The following is a 23,296-nucleotide window of genomic DNA, read 5'->3' as shown; positions in this document are numbered from 1 at the left end:
ATCTGAAGTGCGGGGAACGGCGTTTGCCGAGGCTGAGTTTCACAAGTCTGTGTGGATGTGCCTCGGAATGTGTATATGATTAAGCTTAAAGTCCTCTTCTGTAAGAAAGCAGGCAGATTCCCTTTCCTGCAGTCTGAGCCCTGCTTCTCCAATTTTGAAACAAAACTTCTTGCCAAGGCCTTGGCAGTGGGATGTCACTGCTGAAGGGGATGGGATTAGAGTGTGGTATTGTCTTCCAAAGCTGAGGTGTCTCCACTGCAAACAGCCCTTGCTCCCTCAAGCACTGAAAGCCATGACAATAAAAATGATCCAAAAATTAAACCAAACAAGACCTAGTAATTTTTTTCCCCTTTCCTTCCCCTTCCCCCCAACTTAACTGCTTCCAAACTCCCTGATGAAAGCATTTTAATATGTAGGAAGAGCTGCCGGAGTCTGCAATGCGATTCAGTGTTCTGTGGTGTGGGATGAACAGATTTTCCTTTCCGTAGGGTTTCCTCCTGCAAAGTCATTGTAGAGGAGGGAATACTGTAAGATTAAATCTGGTTAAAATACTATATTCATGTCACACCAGATATGGTCTCCAGACTGTGCACAGTCTTTCAGCTTCCTTTATTGTGAAATCCTTTTAAAATAGCACAGTATAGTGTAGAGAACTTATTGAAGTATAACTGTCTTACACCAACTCTGTCAGATAAAATGAAGGAAAGTGATCAGGCTTCTTAAATTAATAAATCTGCTTAGTGTCTCTGGTTGCCTTCACGCTCTCTTACTGTCTTTGACTCTTTCCTTATTAATAAACTGATAGTTAAATAAAGCTGCTAAATGAAGCAATGCACCTTGTCAGTGGAAGCGGGTTGGTGTTCCAGGTGTGCTGTGCTGGGAATGGTTGTGGGTTTAGGGCAGGGATGGGCACAGCAAAGACTGAAAGCAGGCTGACCACATCAGTTTCTAGATGCTCCTCAGGTGTGAGCCTTGTGTACCTGTTCCTCTCAGCCCCCTGCATTAATAACAGGATGAATTAACTGATTGGCATGAAAGGAGAGGTCATCCTGAGAAAAATGACACCAAAGGTCCACAGGAGTCATTTTCTTTTAGAGATCCTGGGCCAGGTGCCAAGTATTGCATTTATGGAAGCACGGTCCCCTTTCTCAAAAACAAAACAAAACAAAACAAAACAAAACAACAAACTCCAAACCTGAAAAAAAAAATCAAATCAAAACAAGAAGGCAACATCTCTTTCAGTGGCATGTGGGGTCCTTTCAAAGAGGAGGAGGATTCTTTTGAGTGGGGAGCTTTGGGTGGGATGTGGGACAGGGATCATTCAGCTGGCTCTAAATGTGCTGCCCACTTTTGTTTTCAGAGCTGCAGAGCTAATCTGGAATCAAAATGCTGGAAAAGTGCCTATAGTTTGTCTTGCCTATTTTTTTAAATTCAAATCAATCGGGCTTGTGGTTTCTTTTTGCTCTGATTATGCTGCATGGTTACAATAAATGCACGGAGCTCAAGCATTCCTGCAGGCGCTTCATAGGAAATACATGTGTGTGTCTGTGCATGTACAGGCAGGGTGAGAAAGTTGATTGTAAGGGACACAACAAAATATCCATATTTAAGAAATGTGGATTGACTCGCTGACTTATCTCACTTATTGTACAAAGATTCACTCTAGGTTGAATTTTTTTTTTCTTAAATTAGATTTTAAATATGTGTTGACAGGATGAATTTGTACAGCGTGAGTAACTGCAGGGGGAAATGACAGTTCTGCTTTTGTTATTAAACTACTGTCTTGAAAATAATGGAGTGTGTACAAAAATTGATTATTATTTTGCCAATTACATTAGTGCAGCTAATAACAATCATTAAGAAAGTAATACAGAAAGCTACACACTTTCAGATATTAGAAACTGATATTCACTTGTGAGGCAAAAAATACATGTTTTTAAGGTAATTTTTGAGCAAGAATCTCCTGTTATTAATGTGAAGTAAATACTAGATGTGTGAGCTAGAAATGTTTCACTTCAAACTGTGTTCATTTCTTCTCAACTCAGCCAGGGTTAATAAACAGTACAAGAGACTTTCTAAATTTAATTTAGGATTTGCATATAAAAGGTCCTATTCTCTACCATAGTGGCACAACAGACAGGCTTTATGATGTTAAATATTCCTTTTAATAATAGTTTATTTTAATATATTTATTAAATTAGGTACCCGAGAGAATCATCTACAACGGTGATGTGAAAATCCCTGTTACCTGAGGTCAAAAATAAAAGGTATGTTTTCCTTTTCATTAGCTATTTGCCTTATTTCAGCAGGGGTGGTAATTTCACTGCTTTGTTTTCTGCTGCTAAGATGGTGCTTTTTGCTCAGCCCTGGGGAGCCGGTGACAGGCCGTGGTGCAGTTTCCTGGGCTTTTGGGTGAGGCTGATTTCAGGTGCCTACAAGAACCACTTGCAATGATGGGGCTTTGTACTTCTGTCAGCCAGGCAGCTCTCTCGTGTCCCACACCTCATATATAATCCTTTGCAAATGTTTTCTTTCTTTTTCTTCAAATGCTAGCGTTCAGACATCAGCTACGGGGATTAAGGATGGGTCTTCTGAAGATCTCCCTCAGATCTTGGTGAAAATCATGAGTCTGTGTTAGATGATTTCAGTACATACAAATTACAATAGAGTTTAATTCACAGCACTGCTTTCCTCTGGAAATTCATGTTCATTCAATCTGTCAACATTGACTAAAAAATATGCTGCTAATGAAAATGTGGGAATTAAAACTTTCAATCCCTTCCCCTACTACACTCAAACAGGCACTTTATTTTTTTTGCCGTGGAATCTGACTTTTATTGACCTTGACTATAAAAATACTAAGTGGGTTAAATGAGCACCAAGGTTGCAATGACAGATTCCTGTGTGAATTTTTTTTATGAAACCTCCTATTTTAGTTAAGAACACAGCCTGCTGTACAGCCTGCCACACTTTGATCAATGGTTAAGTGCTGTTAGAAACAGCTGAATTTTATTAGCTCATGGAATTAAGCCTGTTTAAATAATAGATTTATTTTTTATCTTCTAAAAGAAATGTAAATAATAAATAAAAATAATAGATTTATTTGTTAATTTTGAAAATAAATTTAAGTAACAGATTTATTATTTAAAATTTAAGTGAGGATGGGGAGGATGTAATTGGTGCTATAGCCTGTACATTAAAGGGAACTGAGAGGAGGTGTTGATGGTGTATGGGCTGTAGGAATAGGTTTCTCAAGGAGCACTACAGAACCTTCATTTTAAGCCTGATGCTCCTCTTACTTCCCTGTGGAAGACCCTGGATAGGGTTTTGCCTGCATGGCATTTTTCTTTTTCTGTTTTTCACCACTGTAAATGAGAGGGATACCAGACCACTTGCGTTTTCTTGTGAAAACTTTGAGTGCAATGTGCATTTTTTGCAAGAATAGAGCCAAGTTGCTATCAGCTGAAGTAAAAACATGAAGCGTGAGTTTTAACTGCTAAGGTGCAGCACTTCTTTCATCAACTTGATCCTAGGGAAACACTTCTAATTTCAATAATCCCATCGGAAAATCTGCCATGCTTCCTGTAATTCATATATGTGACTATTAGAGTTATATAAAATAGTGATATTTATTCTTTTTATCCATATAATAAAAAAGGAAATCTTTTTCCCTTATTGACACTTATGATCTCAAGACTCGCTTAGCCTGCTGTTCTCTAGGACAATTCCTTGTGTCTTCCTTCAGTATTTTGTGGTTATATTTTCACATATTATAGACAAAAAAGAACCCCAATAAAACAACCAGCAGCAAAATCTGTTAGTTTTAAGCAAATAGCTCTTGGGTCTTGGAAGAGTTAACAAACTTTTACGGCAAGGTTCAGGCAGTTCTGACCCCTATGGTAATATTTCATCTAAGGTTACTGTTGGGAGAGAAATCAAATTTCAGCTGTGAACATGATTGACAGGTGAAAGCAAGAGAGAGAAAGACATCTGGTCAGATGGGGAATTTGGGCAGGAGAAGGACAATTCAGGGAAGTGTCTCTGTAATATTAGGAATAATAAGCTTAGATATGAAAACTCCGATCCTCCACCCTGTCTGGAGGAGAGCTCACTTGATATTCATGGAGGTGGCTTGGCTGGGGGAATTTAAGACTGTACATTTATAGTAGTGGACAGTAGTGTCCACGGTCTGACTTACTAACTTGGCTCCTTTGAAGGAATTATGTTGTTTCTGGCAAACGTTAAGGATTTCAGGGCCATTTATTTAATGACTGTGACAGGAATATTTGGTGGTTGCTGGTTAAGAGGTTCTCACCATGATGTCCCTGGCAGGTCAGGCAGCAGCAGGGGTGGTGGAGGCCAGTGCTGGTGTCACTCCATATCCTCCCACTTCTCACAGCTTTCAGAGTAAGCACTGCAGGATGAATTTTGTGTTTATGATATACACTGTTATACCAGCAACAAAATTAGTTGCTACCCTGTAAAATACCACTAAGGGTCCATTGTGGTGTTTTACAAAGCAACTGTTATTTTCCAAGGGCTGTGTTTTGTTTCATTCCAACTCCCAGCAGCACCAACTAAGGTCCCTTACAATACGTACTTAACCCCAGGTGTGTTTCACTGTGCTTCAGTGTATTTTATTTGGTGCAGAAAAGCTTTTCCATCCTCCAATGTCATGGAATCAACAGGAATAAAATATCCCTCTCTTTCCTGATCAACATGATGATGTTGGAAAGTAGAATTTACTTCTGACATTAAAAAAATGTAGCCAGGTTTTATCTTAAAAAGGGCAAGAAAAAATCTGTTGGTTTTCTTGTTGCTGTGTGTAGCAATGTTTCAGTTTTCAAAGAGGTTCTGAAGGATCTTTTTAGAGCTCCAAGGGCAGGATGAGGCAGTGATGGACCCTGGGATCTAAATTGCATCCTACCTACATCCCAGGTGAGAGGAGAGATCCTGAGTGGGGCTTCTGGCCCCACTGAAGCCTTTGGTAAAATCACCCTTTAATTCCTGGAGCCCACACTTCCACCACAATGGAATATCTATGGGGGAGGCTGTACTTATAAAAAGCAAAATCTGAACTTATATGGAGATAGCTGAGCTATGAATTCCCAGGATGGATGTTCTTATTTGGGAGTAAGTGCAGATTTCCCCCTTCCCTAATACAGCTAAGCTGCTTTCAAAATAAAATAAATTAACCAGGAAAATCCACTCTTATTCTAGAGTAGGAGAGTCCACCCAGGCAATGACTAGCACTGCAGTATAGTTTATTTCCTAATTTCCCCATATGGATGAGACCAAAACTAAGGGGAGAATAAGGAGCAGTAAAGAACTGAAATGTATTTTCTATTCCTTTTCCAGTTTGCCTCTAAGACTTTTCACACAGGGGAAATCATGGCACTCGGAAAATAACATTTACTTACTTTTCACTGCTATTCCTGCATTTGCACATGCATTTTTAAAAGAGATTTGTGTTTTGTGCAAGAGACCTTTTGCATTCTCATACTATTCACGTGTATTTTTGATGTGCAGTTGAGTTTGTCTGTTCATGACATCATTTCTCTTTTCCTAGCCATGGCCTGGGATATCAAACTACCCAACTTCACTGCAAATTAGATCTTGTTTTTATTCCTAGACTGTACATCTGATAAAATTGAAAATTAAAGCTAAGAACTGTAAAAACAATCAAATTTCTTTCTGCATGAGCAAGTTATTTTTAACTTTGCATTGTTGAATTAACACTCCCTGTAAAATGTCTTTATTTTCCGAGGCTGATATCAAGATAACTTCCATGAAATATTATTGGCAAACTTCCCGCAGCAGTCAATGGGAGCCTTGTATGTATTTTTCAAGCAGATGTGCTGTATTAAGCCTAAATGAGAATCTTTTTTTTATCAAATGGGATGCAATATGTTATTCTTGATTAAAAAATTCAGAGTAACCTCATCCCCTCCCTTTCCTCTCCCCAAACATATTTAGTACAATTTACAGATCATTTTGCATAGGTAAAAAATAAGTTCTTGAGTGTTTATAAAAAGCAGGATTTTACTATGCCTCAAATGCCTTTCTAGCTCATTCCTATGAATTTGAAGTATGAAAACGTCTCAAATCTTTATGAGTGAAGAGAAAGTATATGCCATATGTAACAGCTTTTACTCCCCTAAAATTCCCAGGAAAGTCAATTTAATACTTTTCCCTGTGTTTAAAGTAAGCTCTAAAATACTTTCTGATTATGTAATTCCTGCTGTTTAGTTCTAATAAAGAATTTTAAGTGCTAAAAAACAAAAAAGTAATATTTTTAACATCTCTCCTGGGTTTTCTAATTTGTGCCACTTACCAAATGATTCACACTGTACCAAAATACAGGAGATTGATGAGACAGGAAAAGTACTGATTTAACATCCCACATATAAAATTACTTCTCAGGCTCCACATATAGTCACAATGTTTAGAGAGTGAAGAAAACGGGAGTTGGGAGTCACAGTCTGACTCACTTGTGAGACTTTGACCCACTTATTTGATTCTAGATTCAGCAAATACTGAAGCACTTTAAACTTGTTATCTAAGGTTTCTTCTAAAGGTATGTTACCGTTGATCTCTTTATATCTCAGTTTACACAGTTATAAACCTAGATAATTAATTCTTACCTTCTAGGCTTTTGGGGGAGTTAAAAAATAGCTGTAATGTTCCTTGAAGCCCTTTAATGAAAACTGGTTTATTGAAGTACTTGTCATTTACCTTACTTCATACTCTGGGATGAGAAATCACTGGTGTTGCCTAGGTCCCATGCACCATTTCTACTGGGATGGGAATTCAGTCTCCTGAGTGCACTGGGCCAGGATTACAAAGATCAGGTTCTTTGGGAGCTGGTCATTTTCTGAATCACACATAATTTTACCCTGATTTTTAACACGCCAAAATGTAGACAAAAGCAGTTATGTGCCCCCTCTCTCTCTTAAAGACAATATATCTTTAATACCTCTATGTACAGAATAGCTCCTGTGCACCTGCAAGGCATGCAGAGGTCACACTGTCCTTGTAATTCCTCCCCTTCCTGCCATTACCTTTTTTTCCCAAGGTTCGAGCCATTATCATTCAGCAGTTGTGCAGCTTTTCTTTTCTTCTATCCCCAAATTATTATTGTTTCCCTCCTACCTTCTACCCCTCCCGAACCATAATGGAGTCCTTGGCTGTAAATTTGCTAACTATAAAGATTTTTGCTTGAAACGTTTTGAAAATGCTGTGAGAAAAAAAAAAAAAAAAAAAAAAGAAAAGAAAGCCTATGAACAACACGCTGTGCCATGCTCCAGCATTGCACTTCTATGGGAAAGATAATAAAGATATTAGCACTCATATAATTTCAGATAGGAAATGAAACTAGACATGAAAGAAACACTAGCTCCAGCTGTTGAGTGGGAATCAAACTAGCTATGGGAATTACAGGTATTGTCACCGGAGACAGCCTGACTTCTGAGAAATGACCTCAGGTGTAGGAGCTTGCTGTGGCCCCTTGCAGATATTAACACCTAATTAACAATCTGCAAGAGCATCCTACATCTTAATCACCAGTGAGGTGAGAATGACAATCACAAGGAGGAGAAGGAGAAGGGAAATGGTAATTTTTCCTCTGCACGCATCATCTAATAACCATGGTTATTCAGATGCAGCTAAATGCGATTTCCTTTTAGACATTTCTGTCTATTGGAAGGCACAGTAAGTTCATTTGCTAGCAGGTAGGCAGCGGAGGTGAGAATTGAATTGATCTGAGATACTCTGAAAAATTGACCCTGAGGTCATTCCTAGTTTAAATTGGGAAGTAAGGCTGAGCTCATGGCTTCCCTTTCTTCTCTCCCCTCTCCCTATTCCCCCTCTTTTTGTGTTTTCAGGCATATTAGTCTGTACGGCGTAATTACTTAAACATACTCTGATGGTGGGGAACCTTGTTCCCTCAAAGTTAATCAAAATAAAGAGAGCTTTTGTTAGCGGTGATAGGTAATTAAATCTCGCTTGGTGTTGTGCAGGGCCTTTGTGCCGGGTTATTGACGGCAGAGCCGCGCTCCCCGGCCCTTCTGCGGCAGCACAGCCCGGAGCAGGCACCAAGATTCAGGCCCAGGCTAAATTTAGGAAAGGGGGTGTGAAGACATGGAAAGCTTAACGGGCCCAGGCTGTAAAGGAGAGGGGTGCATGGCAGCACATCCCCAGTCTCCCAGAAGAAGGGCGATTTCCCTGGGGAGAGGTGCACGTTTTAAAGAGGAGAAAATCAGAGGTGACACTTCTGCATTTCTGCAATCTTCTGGCTGTGGTTTTAGCCAGAAACAGCTGTACGTGTGGATAGGAACAACATACTAACCCAATTTCAACTCCAGTGTAGACACCTAGGGCCAAATTCTGCTTCCTATTCCCTGGCGTAAATGCTCAGGAGCATGGGGGAGCTGGTGGAGAGGCTCTGGGCTTAGCCTCATGCCAGAGGGCTGGTGCTAGTAAAAAGCAAGTAAGAAAGTAAAACAAAGACCAGATTTACTTGATGCCACCAAAGTCAAGGCAGGAGTAGCCTCTCTGGGATCTGTGGTGATGCTCCAGCTTGCCTCTGGATCACTTGGGCAGGATCCAATAGAGTTGTAATGTAATGCCTTTTAATGGATGCTTTTATGTGTGCTTCCAAACAGCTTCCACTTTCAAATGTCTTTACAAGAGAGTTAAAACAAGAGGCAGGCAGGGAATGAGGAATAAGCTCGTAAGTACATTTGTAGTTCTCATTCTGCAGAAGCTGTACTCATGGCACTCCCTTGCTGTGCAAGGAACAAACTCTTTCCATATTAGTTGGACCCAAATTATATTCTAATAAGGAGAGAATGGCAAAGTGAAGACGGCATTATATGAACCACTCAGCTTCCATAGAAACTCCCATCATTTTCTTTCCTATGACAAGAGATAATCTCTCTGTTTTTTGTTATGCTCACTTCTTTGACTCCTTTAGCTTTGTTTTTATGCGTTGGCCTTGCACTAAAAAATATAACTTGACATCTTGTGTCTTCTCAGCTAAAAAGGTATCAGTTCCTGGACTTAATGTCAGCTGTACCCAGATCAAAGGCAAGAAACATAAAAGTTGACATATATTATTTATTTCATGGTTTACATCAATGATGCTTCTCTCTATCCTTTTCTGTTATTATTGCTGATGTTTTGCTCATAATGTTGCGCTCACTTCTCAAAAGTGTTTGTCCCCTACAGACAAATATTCATATTAATGTAATCCATCAGCAGCTAACAAATGCCAGCTCACTTCAGCATTTCCCGCACATCCAAAAATCCCATTGTTTGTGCAGGATTTGGGTGTGTAAAGAATGCAGGATCGGGCCCAGGGGTGGAATTTGGGAGCTGGAGACTTTCTCCCTCAGCCCCTGCAATGCCCGGGGTTGGCTGGAGCAGCAGCCTGGGGTGCTGGAGCAGGGAGTGGGAGATGCTGCATTCCCTCCCTGCATTGTGAGCTGCTGCAGAGGCGAGACGAATGTCAGGCTTTGAGGGGAGCAAAAGCTCTAAACCGACTTCTTCTTTTTTTTTTTTTCCAGTAGTTTGGGGTTTTTTCCCTCTACCTTTCCCCACCTTTCTTGCTTGCCTTTGGAGTCCTAAGTGAGTAATACAGGGTCTGTCTTACAACTGTGTTCAGAAAACCATCTGAGATCAGTCAGAAATGCTGCTCCAACCTGTATTTCCCTGTGACTGCTCCATTTAGTGTAAAACTTTCCTTTTTTCCTCTCTTTGTCAACAATTGTGGCAGGTTTTACTTCCTGAGTTACAGAACCAGCTGAAATGCTGAGTCTGATCTTGCCCCCTACCCTCCAACAAGCTTTTTTTCCGCAATGAAAATAATAATGCTTGAGAACCATCCATGGCTTTTTTTTTGTTTGTTTGTTTTCTTTTCTTTTGTTTAGTTTGGTTTTATTTTAAAGCTTGCTGACAATTGTCAAATGTTCATTCTAGCAAAGAAGTCCTGGGAGGGTCTAGCCCCGCTGCACAGCCGGCAGGAGTAATTTGCAGTGCTCCTTGGAGCTCAGCTATTCAGCCAATGTGTGTCGCTTTACTATTTCTTTAAAATTTAATTGGGATCAGGCAATCAAGTGTCTCCAAATTTTTTGCCTCTTCAGGCTGCAATAAAGCCACTTATAATTTACAATCAAAGTTTGGTATCGTTAAACTAAACTGTAAAACCTACTTCAGGGCTTCAGTCGTAAAATAAGTATATGATAAATATTGCAGTGGGGCTTGAGTAGCACAGCTCTAACAACAGCACCTGAATGAATACACACACACACATATTTCACGCTTCTTTTATTTTTTTTTTTTGAGAGTGTGTGCATACGTTTAGTTCCAGAGGTAAGAAAGATGTAAATAAGATAACTGACATGTATTTTTTCTTGGAAGGACTGAAGCTAAGATAGATTTATAGCTCAAGTAGTTAATTTAAATGCAAAATGAAGTGTTAATTCATTAAAGTCATTTATGCATCAACATTATTTTTATGTCTTTATTTATATTTTCCTGTAATATGCAGCAATGTAGTATTCATCCTGGGGTTTTTTCTGTCTGTTGACTGTACTGCTCCTTTGCTTAGATTTTTTTCTAACAAGGCAGCTCATTTAGAAAGAAATGTTTATGTGAAGTGCTTGTCAGTTGGCATTTTTACTAGTGTGCTAACCCAAAGGTAAAATATAAAGGCACGTCTTTTCCTTGCTGGCTTGTTGCTACTAGAAGGGTTCCTCCCTTGTTAGCTTGATAAATAATTTTACTAGCGGGAATCTGCTGAATTTTTATGCTTGCTGTCTATTTTCTGCTTGCTGCAAATAAATTCCAGCACTCAGAGGGCACTAAAACTCCAAACACATGGTATTTTCCCATTTTGTTGCTGGTTGCCCTGAAATATTTATTTCATCTTGTGTTTTTAATTAAATCTTTTTTTAAAGAAAGTGTAGAAAAAAATCTCTCAAGTTATACAATTATTTCCAAATGAATATTTTAGTCTGAATTTTATCTAATATAAAGTCTTGGGTTTAAATAGCACATTATCACAGGTACACTAAATGGGTAGTGTTAAATCAGTCATCACTCCAACTACCAAATGGCTTTCAGATTAAGTGCAACGATTATTTATTGATATATTATCCCTTTAAACCTTTCTTGCAATTTATTATATACTTTTAGTTTTCCCACATTGCAATCAAGAAAGTTAATTTAATTTGCCACATAAAAATTCAAATTTGGCAAGAGAATGAACCAAAAAGCTTTAGGTTATGGGTTGTCATGGCATGTATGGCAGAAAAAAGTTTGCAAGAAAATAAACTGGGAAGGCTAAAGTGCAAGAGCAACTGGATCATGTTTATACTTTTTTTTTTTTTTTTTTTTTTTTTAAGATTTATGCATTTTAAAATTTAGTTTGATTCAAGAAAGCAAGAGTCAAACTCAGAATTCTCCCCTTCCTCCACTATAGCAAACTCTGCTTGTCAGAGGGTGTTTGTCACACATCTGGAGGCTCGGTGCTCCTTGGCAGCACATCCCCACTCAGTGTCCCATATGCCTCATTTTGGGGGCTTTGCAGCCTCGCATGGATTCGGGAGGTGCCTTTTGCAAGGCTTTCCTTCAGATCTGCCCGGGGTCAGCTCCTCCTGCGATGCCCGTGGGTGCTGCTGTCAGGGGAGCAGATCACTTTGCTTCCGACAGGATCCCTCACTGTGGGTCCTGTGGAGCAGTCCCACCTCTTCCCAAAATTGCAGGTGTGCAGCCAGCATCGATTCCTTACACACCTGCAGCTCAGGAGTGAGCAGGGGAAGAATCTGGATGCAGGCTGGAGCTGCTGCCCGTCCCATGTCCACCCCATCCCTTCCAAGAGAGGGGATGCAGAGCAGCCAAGCATCAGGCTCTGTTCAGACTTTCCCTCAAACAGCAGAAGGACAAATATCTATGAAGATGGCAGGCAAATCCACAAAAAGCTTTAGAATTATTTGTATATTTTAAGCACAATTTATCTAAAAGCAACCCTCGAACTTTGTCCCAAATTCTTGCATTCCTACACCAACCACCCTCCCATTCATTTGCTTATTTCCATAAGAATTAGGTGATGGATCTGAGCAGTGTAAGCACATGCTGCTGCCTGGCTGCCCTGCAGACATCAGCCTTTTCACTTACATGAGCACATCCCAAATCAAGTAAATGGCTGGTGGGAAGAACTGATGCACCAGCCTTGAGCAGATAAAGGAAAAGCTTGGGCAGTGGGGCAAATTACCCTTGGGGGCTCGGCCATATAAAATCATAAGTGAAACAGGGTTGCCAGGAATCTCAGGAAGTGATGTAATCCATCCCTTTGCCATGAGGCAGGCTTACATTATCCCTGATGGATATTTGCATAACCTCCTGTTTAAGCCCCCACAGAGAGTGTGACACCTCCATGGAGCCTCCGTGGCCGATATTCACCACCATCCCTTCTCAAAAGCATCTCTGCTTGTCTAACCCACAGCTCAGGTCCCTTACATCCCCACACCAAGGACAGCTGATTCCTTTCCTCTTTGCTCTGACCCTTTGCATATTTGAAGGCTGTTGTTATGGCTTGCAGCAGTGTCCTTTTCTCTAGACTAAATAGCTCCACGTTTTCTGGTCTTTCTTCATAGGTTATGGTCATGACATTGTTATTTAATATCTTGTCTGAAGAGTCTGCATACAGTAAACTTGCTGGAATTCAATTTACCTGTGTTGAAAAGGACTGTGAGGATGCTGCCTGGAGGCTTTACAGCATCTGAAAGAGGAATAATTTAATTCTCACTCTGATATTCTGTCTTTTGCGGGATGGAGGGTACAGAGTATTTCTTTACCTGGAGCGTCAACTGCAGCCTCCCTACAAATTTACCCAGGTAACAGGAATCTTGTAGTGCAAAGTGCAGCCAGAGTGTAATGACAGGCTTTAGGAAACATGTTTTAACATTTTATAATTTTATATATGAAAGTAAGAATGGGAGATAGGATTCTGTGGTTGTAGGTAACACCTTGGGGTGTTCAAGGTGCTGCATGCATAATCTGTCCCACAGGTTTCATGAATTTCTAAAGCAGCTGAGCAGCTACAGCCACCTGCACACCACCTTTCCTTCTGCTGGTATTGCTGCTCAGCTTCAGTTTGGGTAGATACAGATTTTCTGTTGTGACAGAAGGAAGTTTGCCTCAAAATGCCATGGATGAAAGTGAACTGAAGAGGATTTCTTGGCCATCTGGGTGGACTTTGGTCTTGGCTCTAAGTTGCTTTTTTAAAAGTTGAAAAATTAATTTTGTGCTTTTTCAGTGAAGATTCCCTTTGCTCCTTGGAAAAAAAAAAGAAGAGGGAAAACAGAACCTGCTAATTCTTTCATTGACTTCCAGTGTCTTGCCTGGGAGGGTGGTAGGGAGATATGCTGGAGCAGACCAAAAGTATTTACTTGTGAGTCAATATTCCCCAGGGACTTTTCTTCTTAGATGTGCTGGCACAAATTGCTCTGCAGTGGGATTAATCTGCATGGCAGAATACCAGGCAGCATCTCTTGGAGGTGGATTTAAGTTCTGTAGGATTTTGGCTTCCTAACTGAAGGCTTAACCAAACCCTGTCTTGAAAAGTGATAACAGATGTGCACACACTGCCACCTCACTAAGAGAGACCAGGTGCCACTTCTGGGGCTAAAATTAGACAAATCTTGAAGGGTGATACTTGGGGTATTCATACTTATAGTATACTTTTATGAGGAGAAGATAAGAATGTCCCTTTATGATACAAATATCTCTTTCTTCTTTGAGGTTCTACCTACGCGTTGTATACATCCCCTTTCTTATAAGACTGCTTTGGACATCCATATGCCTCCAGTGATCACCTCAACTTTAAAAGTTGTCTCATCTAAAAGTATGAACTTTCTGTACACAATGGGAGTGTATGCAGAATCAGGGACAGCAGCAGTAAAGTCAAGTAAATATTTTACCCCAAGTATTTTCTAGCTCTAAAGGAAGATCTTGTTGAGAAATATTCGCAGAACTCTGTTATGTAGAAAGCAAAATGAGAGTGACCTTGCTGAGCCATTGGCTCAAGTCACAGATGTAGCAGTAGAAGAGAAAATATATGCTTCGTTCCTTAAAGAATGGAGTTAGGGACCAGTTCTTAGCATGGGAAAGAAGAGAGAGGGAAATGTATTGTCTTCCTTTCAGTAGTTCATTTTTCTTTGCAAAGTGATTAATGCATTACTATAGCGAATTTATTGTATAGCCTGATTACCATTGCCTAATAAATCCAAACAACTGTGACTGTCATGGTGATAAGGCTGGCATGATTTTGTCTCTCTTAAAAAAGGTTTATAAGTTAAGCTTAACTTTTAGCTTTCTGTATTTCTGGGATAAAATTTATTTTGGCCATTACAGCTCTATCTGTTTGAAACCGCACCAAAAGGAAATAAGTTTTTCAAAAGGACAGTATATTATAGGAAGAGTTTTACCTTCACTCAATTTGCAAAAGAAAGTGAACATCAGCATTAAAATGGAAATGAAGTTCAGGAGAAAATAATAACTCAGTTGTTTAAAAAAGGTTTTAACATTTAAAAGGGACTTTGCAAATATCAAGGATGGACAACCCAATTAAATTAACTGCATTACAGTCACAGCTGTTAACACCTTGGGCTCAGCTTTTCTCAGGCTACTGGAGTTTGCTGAGGGGTTGTCTATGCCTGGATGAGAGACTTCCAAGGAACTGCAGGAAGAAGGGCTTGTGATAATGAGATCCATTTTCTTTGAACCACGGGGAAAGTGGTGCTCCACTATTGGTGCTGTGGCTGTGCTGACCCAGAGACTGGGCAAGTGCTGGGCTTGGGACAGATCTCTTGGCCACACAGGCACTTCCCACTGCCCACACTCCACTCCACTCTGTCACTTCAAACATGGAGATCATGTTTGTTTCTTTCTTTATCCTTCCCTTTCTCCCTGAACATGTGTGAAAGAGCTCTGTGCTGCAGTGGTTCATGACTGTTCTAGCAGAATGCTGTGGTAAGCATCACTCTCGTGAGAACACCCAAGCTTTGGAGGGTGTGATGTGGAAAGAGAGCAAGTTTCCAAGTGCAGGGATGTTCATTTAGACCCTTCTTTTCCCATCAGCCATAAGGAACCAGTGCAGGGCAATAGCAGGGTGTGTTAGTGGCAGGGAAGTTTCCATGTCCTGGGTTTTCTACTCTTTCCCGACTCCTGCCCGCCACCATGAATCACAGTCTCTCCCTCAGAGCAGCACCAGCTGCTTTTGCAGAAGCAGAGATCACTCAGGCATCTTTGTACCTTGGTCCAACATTGCTTTGTCTTCCTCCAGGTCTTCTGCACAAAACTTGGGACCAAGGCAGAGAATGTGACCTATTTAGTTGGTAGAAAACTCAGCTGTCACCTGAGCTGTAAGTTGTAAACTGCAAATTGCTTCCAAAAAGGTGGAACTGAAATTTCTTGCATAGTTGTATGAATTTTGTAGTATAAAGAAAGACCAGGAAAAGATCATGAACCTTCATACAGCCTTCAGCTGGTGCCCATTGCAGCCAGACTCTGGCTAACTCACAACCTATTTGGATTTGGAGCTACAGAGTAAAGTATTTGTTTGTTTTGATGACATATGAAGGTGATAAAGGCAACAATCTGTTCTCTAGCCTCTGAAAACTCTGTATTATCTCTTGGTGAAGGAGGCATCTTAATTTCCCATCTCTGAAGACCCCCTATCTCACAGGCTGCCTGCTTCCATGGGTGTATTCATGGCTCTGGTGGGAAGGGACCCTCTGCACAGCTTGTGAGGTGTCGGGAAGACCTTTCATTTTCCATTACCTAGGAGACACCATTCCCACTGACAGTCATCAGTTTGATTTGGAGTGGCAATACTGGAGTTTGGGTCTGGAGACATGACTCTAATGTCTCAAAAACATCAAGGCTTGCATGCAGGGCTGGCAGTAGCTGGTAGTTTATATTTTAGAAAGTTGAAGGTCTTTGCCTGATTTTAAGCCCCTGAACTCCTGGCATTTTTTCTGTCTTTCACATTTTTCCTCAGTTACATTATAGATTATCTTGAAGCCAGTAGAGTTCAAAAGGTCTCTATTTAGATATGAATTACTTCATTCAGGAATAAAGAAGAAAAAAAAAAAAAAGAAGTTACTTGGTACAATCTGGTACAATCAAGTATCATGAAGGGGGAAAAAAAAGCCTTAAGCTTTTGCATAGGCTTTCAAGGGCTCAAAGGCTTCTTTTTTTCCCTGGGTATGTTGAACATCTTGAAAATAAACCAGGGTGTTTCAAAAGAGAAGATAGATGTGTCTGTTCAAATAGGCATTGCATTTGGAATTGGTGCCTCTGGTTGTTAAACAGAATCCTTGTTTAACGTCCTCATTAAGAACTGTGACTTACCACCAGTTTTATGAAGATCAAGTAATTTACTTTTAAAGTAAATTAAAGCAAATTTCTCTGTGGTGACAAGTCAATAAAACAATGGAAGGCTCGAGTTTTTCAATCAACCAACATCTGTTCCTTGTTTTCCTCTAGACATAGATGGCCTGTGTGCAGCAATAGGTGAACAGAGTGAGGGGTTGTTCTGGATATTTTTTGTGGGTGATATGGGTCGGATTTGTTTTTTTGTTTGTTTCTTTGTTTGCTTGTTTGTTTCAACACGGTGTTTGTTTATCACCGTAAGCTCTGTCCACTTTTGGAAAGGCTGATTTTGTAGTTTCCGTGGCAGCATGGTCAGAGCTCCAATGACAATTGAGCGGTGACAGCCGATGGCTCCGATGCGGCATTTCTCTGCTGGAAGCACAGTAAGCTGTTTCAGGGTAGTGTGAGTGGCGAACCACTTCTTGGAAACCCAGTCAGCACAAATGAGGTCCCGACTTTTGTCCGAGCTACCCACACTGGCAGCAGAAACCTCTGAAGCTGAGGGATGTTCTCTGAGCTGTGGTGGGAACTAGGTTGTATAAAAACCTCACTGAAACCACTTCCATGCTCTAGCCACACGTAACCTCTTTGTCTTGAAACATTGTCTCTGAGAGAAGCCAGCAGATGAGACCCAAGGTATCAGGTCCATTTTACATTTCAACAAGTGCAGGATGCGAACAGTGCCGTGTTTGTTTTAAGGGTTCTGGAGGGTTTGGCATTTGCTAGTGTGAGAACTGGCTCCCTGCTGTGTGAAACGTTCACATGTGGATTTGTGCTGTGTGGGAAATGCTGGCAGAGTGGAAAAGAGAGGGGAAGCTCTGCTGGGAAAGTAAGAGGGGGCTGATTATTCACTTGGGGCACAAGTCTTTTTCTAATTCCTCTTGAGAGGGTAGTTTGTCTTGGACAGCGTATCATTGACTTTTGGAATGGTTGAGTAGGACAGGAAGTCATTACTGGATTCATATGAAAATTAGGGAATTCAAGATCATTTTAGACATTTTAAAAAATGTCAGTGAATGTCCAGAGGCCTTTGCTGCTGAAACTATCTCACCCTTTGAAGTCTGCTTGCTCACACGTGGTAATGGACCCCAACTTCTGAGGTGCAGGTATGTCTTTTATCTCATGGTGTCTTCTTCTGAGTCCTCAGGTTGAAGACATTTGGTGGGAATGGTTTGCCCTCATTCAGACCTTTATGGGGTCAGGAAATGGGCTGCTCTACTTTATGGGAAATGAGTAATTAGGTTTCATCAAATTCAAGGTACCTGTCTGTGGGAAACAGTCAACTTCTCTTTTGTTAGTTTTTCTAGAAAAGAATTAACAATTTTTTGCATGCTTCTGTTATGCTATACTAGATTTTAACATAAAGAAGCACACACATTTATGGAGCAATTCTGAAATCTCTGTTTTGTCCAAAGGATGAATAATATAATTACCATAATTAAAACCAAAAAAACTCCAACCAAGCAACCAACCAACAAGCCAACCAAAACTGAAACCCAAAACTTGGTGAGTTTTGGATGATAAAAGAAATTGTAACATTGAATCCATCCCAAGAATGGTTTGGTAATTGCTACCTTTTTGCTGCTTAATAACTGAATATGGGAAATTATAAATTTAAATAGCTTTCTCTGCTTTCTCATTGTCCACATAAATTGATGCTGCACTCAGTCAAAGGAGGAAGCAGATGAGTCAACCAGCCAAGATGCAGCTTTCTGGGGTATGAGCTGTCATGACATGGGGGTTCCTGCTCAACCCCTCTTTTCCATGGTTTCAGTGGGCTTTGGAAAGATCTGTGATCACCATGCTTGGACTCATGATATGCAGGAGATGTACACCCAATGGCAATGCACAAATGCATCTTGGTAGGAAAAGTGTTTCCTGGGAGCAGTGACGGCGATCTGCAGCCAGCACAGGGATGGAGCCTGCTGTGGGAAGGGTCAGGGACCACTACAGGAACAGCCATGCTGCTCCCAGTGGGGACATCTTGGCAGCTTCTTGCACCAGGTCTCTGGCAGCACTGAGGTCAGATCTTTTTAAGGAAGCTCATTTAAAACTGAGAGACTGCGTTTTATTTTTTAAGTGTCATGGTGATTCTTAGATGTCAAGAGAAACCAAGGGGATCAGGCCATCCAGGGCCAGCTTCCTTCCTCATGCTGATGATTGATAGAGGTGAATTTCCAAGTGCAGCACAGATTGATCTTAACGCGGAGCTCTGTGCTCCACCTAGGGCCAGTAGCCCAAATTGTTCCTGCCATGAAATGTCCTGTGTGAGGTCAGAAAGGAGATCTCCCTACATTGTAATAGAGCATTGTAGCAACAACTGCCAGGTTTTTACTCCTTACTGCCAGTTTTATTACTACTATTTTATTTATTTGGCAAGGCCAGAGGTGGGACATACATCCTCACTTTGACCCTGGCATCCCCAAGTCATATTCCTCTTTAACTCTTCCCTCCTTCTTACTTTTAGTCATGTAGATAGAAGGAAACTGTGTAAAAACTTCAGTCAACCCTGTCCATTGCACACTGTTCCTTCAATTTCTCCTTTCAGGATTAAATCAGACTTTCACCAAACCCAGTGTAAAATCTTCTTCTGACTTTGGTGGTGGTTGTTCTGAACTCTTACCAAAACCATAGAAGTGTCTTAAAGCATAAATGGATATCCCTCAAAGGCAACCCTGTTTTGTGAGCATTTTCTGCTGCATGAGGAGCACTCTCCATTTCTCTGGGGTTCAGGAGGAGAGCTGGTGCTCAGCTCCTCCTGGGAGCTACTCAACCCTGGGCAGGATGGGACCATTTGTGGGGCTAATTCTGAAATCCATTCATGTACCTGTTGGAATTCCCAGGTCATACAGTTTATCTAGAGATCTGCTCAGAGGTGAGTGTGAAATAATAGTGCTTTGCACTTCCTGGGTGTCTTTCATATTTCCAAACATTTACTAAATAGCCCTCAAAACAGCCCTGTGAGGCAGATAAGAGATGGATGGATATGGCTCTTTTCATGCCATGCACCAGTGGAACCCAGCAGCTGTCTGGCTCTGTAAAACAACCCTGCCCACAGTTTGGGGCAGATTAGGAAGTGCATAACAAACATGTATCTTGTTGAGAGTGCAGAGAGAATTTGGTTAGGAAAAATTTAATTACCTGTACTGGAGCTTGGCCAGAAAGTCGAGGCTCACCCCCCTCCTTTCATTGCTTTCACTGTGGAGTCTGTAACTCCATCAGGTTCTCATCCTGTTTGAAGTTTGATCTTGCACCTGGTTCTGGCTTGAGTGGATGTTGAACTCAGACCAGGAGCCCTTTATGGAACTCTGCATCTGTCTTTTTTTTTCACAAAGATTTACCCCTGTGCCTTTTTTCCTGACAAAGTTTTTACATTGAGATTCCCTCTCTGATATCCCCAGGGCACTCGGAGATGCACAGCACGAATTCTCTTTTGTTTGCCTTTGCAGTGTGTAACTCTAGAGCATAAAAACATTGAAGCTAGAACTCAAATTTTCCCTATTTTGTGTTAATGCTTTTTATTAAATCTCCAGGCTCTCTTTAAAGATTCACAGATAGCAATTTATTGTAAAGCTACATTTACAGTATTTTATGTCCAGTGTAATTGCTTGTTTCATCTAATTCAGATTATACTGGCATAAAAGAAAGACTATCCCAAGATAAGAAGATAAGAATTATTAATCAAGAAAGTTTTGGAATTAAGATTTTAAATGTACATTCCAGATATATGTGTAACATTTAGAAACAGATCTGAAAAGACTTGTGTGATGTGCTTTAATCAAATCTGAAAAGAAAATAACCAGTGCATCAAATGTTAGAAAGGAATTGACCAATAAGTCAAATCTGGAAATGGAAGTGATGGATAAATCAGGTTTAAAAAAGCAGACAACCAATATGTCAAGTGCACAGTGTGTTTATTAAAGTAAGGAATTGCTTGGAAGCGACTGGATCTATGTGCTACAATCATGCTATTAAATACCTGAAATCCTTCAATAGCAAATTATATGTGCAGGTGTACACAGACACATGTACCTCTATACATGTACACAAAATAAGCACACACATTCCTTTGCAGTGCTTTCAGCCACACTAACAGCATATGATATTCTAGGTGTACCCAGGATTTCAGTTTGAAATGTCTCCATTTCACTAATCTCATGTAACTGGACCTGAACACCTCATGTTTCCAGCTCTTTTATAAATAGTAATTGTTAGTATAGCCTGGATTTTTAAAATTATGGGACATGCCTTGTTCTGGATTTTTAAAATTATGGGACATGCCTTGTTCTGAAAGCTTTCTGCTTTTGTTTTCTGATTCTAATTTTATGCTAGCAGCAACACAAACTCCTTTGGCTAATTCAAAGTATTTTGATAGACAGCTTGGGCCCAAAGCATATTTTCAAGATCAAGACTATAAAAATCTCACTATGGAAAAATCATCATTTGCCTCACTGACTTTGATTTACATCTATGTTACAGAGCCATGAAATTTAAAATAAGATGATCTAAATTGTCCTATAATAATGTAGGCATGAACGTATACTCCTGGTGGCATAGTTTCCCTGTCACTATACCAAATGAAATCTAGTTTTTAGTGCCAATCAGTTAGGCATCATTAACCCTTTAAGAATGTTATTAGCATTCTCACAAAGCTTTTCATCATGTAACAAATGTTTTCAGACTAAACTTCTCGAGGTCAAAGAATCCAAGCCAGAAAGATTTAGGACATTTTTGTCCTCTGCAATATTATGTATACACTCTCCATCATACCAAATATAAATTATTAGCAGTGGTTTTTAAAAGCTTGCAAAAATATAGTATTTGAGTTAAAAAGCAGTCCTTCATAAGCTGTCCCCATGTGCTCCTCCCCCTCATCCCTTTTTTTGCTGTATAGTAGAAAAATTACTCTGTACATGCATCCTCCAGGATCCAGAAATGAAAATTGCTTTGCATTTGCTATTACATTATGGTGCTCTCCATTCTGGCTTTTTTTTTTCTCAGTTCATGTTGTTCTTTTTGCAATAAGTGTATGTTTGAATTGAATTGGAGAGTAGCATATTAAAGAACTGGTTTTCATAGCTGTTTATGTCCTTTCATCCAAAGAAGTGTGAGAAAAGCAATCAAGGCTTCAGATTGACATGCTAAAGCAAGAACTATCAGAAAAAGCATCTTGCTGTTGGAGTGTGGAATATTTGCATACCCAGTGTGTTTGTATTAGATCAGACCAAACCAAGGTATTTATAGAACCAGCTTCAGCCTGTGGTCAGGCCCATAATGAACAACTGATTTAGTTTCAGGTAAAGTAATTATTAGTCTGTTCCCCACAACATTATGCCTCTGAATGTATCAAAATGTAGCATCTTTAACCCCGACTCAGTGTATTATTCAGACTTTCCATCACCCTGTTTTTCAGCAGATGGCATCTGGGTGACTTGCAGTCTTATGAGTGGGATTTATGAAGTGAAATAGAGAAGCTTAAAAAGTAATTGCAGAGACAGGAGGAAAAATTAGAAATTAATATCACTGTAGGAAATTGAAGCAGCCTCATGTGGAAGTGAAATTCTCAATTGGTAGCTTTTACATCAAAAGTGGTGTTTGATTTGTATTTATTGCAGTATAAATAATGTGATGCAGGCAGCAGTATTGTATTCAGTAATTTCTCTTGCAGATATTTGGGATGAACTTCCCAGGAAAGACAAGTGAGTAGGGAGCTGTATGACTGCTACTCCTCTGCTCACAGAGGGCACCTCATCTTTCAGCTGGGATTCTGGGAAAGATGCTGCCTGTGCAGTTCAAGTAAAACATCCTGTATTTTTTGGCTCAAAATAGCTCACGTTAAGGTTTTGCTGATGAATCGATGTGGCCCATGGAACAACCTGAATTACTCACTGAGACAATGTGAATGTGTGTGAACTCAGGCTGGGTAAACAGTTTTAAGGGAAGGATGGCAACTCAGAAAATCAAGAGTACAGTTCACATGACTGGCTGAAATATATGTTTGAATGTTATTGATGATTTTAAGTAATATTTATAATAGGTTTGCACAGCAGCAATGGTACAGAGAGTAATTTTCTCTGCAAAAGGGGTAGTAGTAGCATAAGGGATCAACATCATGGGTTACAACATCTCCACTGTGGAAATTTAGAAGAAATAAGTGCCACATTTTGCTTAGGAGACAGTTTAAAGAATAACTTTCCTTCTCTGAGGTGCCTATTCAGTATGAATCCTGTGTCACCAGCAAATAGAGATTCATGGCCAGCTCCATGTAATCTGTGCTTAGAGTCCTACAGAAATTCCCAAGGGAATATGTTAATCTGGACTTGCTGTATGTGTGTTGGCACTGTGGTGCAGTCATGATTTTGAAAGAAAGCATAGATATGACGGGTGATTTGTTCTTTCAGTGCTAGCTCTGCGTGTTTTTTGGACCAAAATCCCCATGTAAGTACAAAATTAACTTGATCTCCAGCCTCTCTGATTTGAATCAGACTCAGCTGTATGTGCCTGAGTATGGACTTAACACTTTATTGAATCAAGATCTAAATTCACATCTTCCTAGGACTAATGCTCAAGAATGAAGAGGTTATTTGTCTGTCCTAGTGGAATCCTTTTTGGTATAACATATTTGACAGCTCTATGTAAATTCACAGTGGTGTATGAAATACTTTTCCCCATCATATACTGTCTTTTTCACTACCTTCTCTTAACCTTTATCTCAGTAGAAAAGAATATTTAGAAAAGCACACTTGAAAAAGGGGTGCTAAAAACTTACTGCCTAAAAACATAGAAATTGTTTTAACTAAACCTTTTTGAGGCTTAAGGAACTTCAAAAAGAAATTTGGAATAATAAAAAATACTGAAG

General features: G+C 40.1%; 1 protein-coding gene across 3 annotated transcripts in view; it reads left to right on the top strand.

The window, feature by feature from the left end:
- The window catches only part of MAF (MAF bZIP transcription factor), a 185,950-nt gene that overhangs the window by 10,585 nt on the left and 152,069 nt on the right, over window positions 1-23,296 (top strand). For all 3 annotated transcript variants that reach the window (XR_011003438.1, XM_068203083.1, XM_068203082.1), the window contains exon 2: window positions 2,202-2,267. Coding sequence is in view for 2 of the 3 variants with exons in the window: in XM_068203083.1 (XP_068059184.1) it covers window positions 2,202-2,235 (34 nt within the window). In the remaining variant the exon portion in view is untranslated. The remainder of the gene's footprint in view (window positions 1-2,201; window positions 2,268-23,296) is intronic.

Source organism: Anomalospiza imberbis, chromosome 12 (assembly GCF_031753505.1).
Source record: "Anomalospiza imberbis isolate Cuckoo-Finch-1a 21T00152 chromosome 12, ASM3175350v1, whole genome shotgun sequence".
Lineage (NCBI taxonomy): Eukaryota > Metazoa > Chordata > Aves > Passeriformes > Viduidae > Anomalospiza > Anomalospiza imberbis.
The sequence above is the reverse complement of the archived record's forward strand: the minus strand, read 5'-3'. Positions and strand labels throughout refer to the sequence as shown.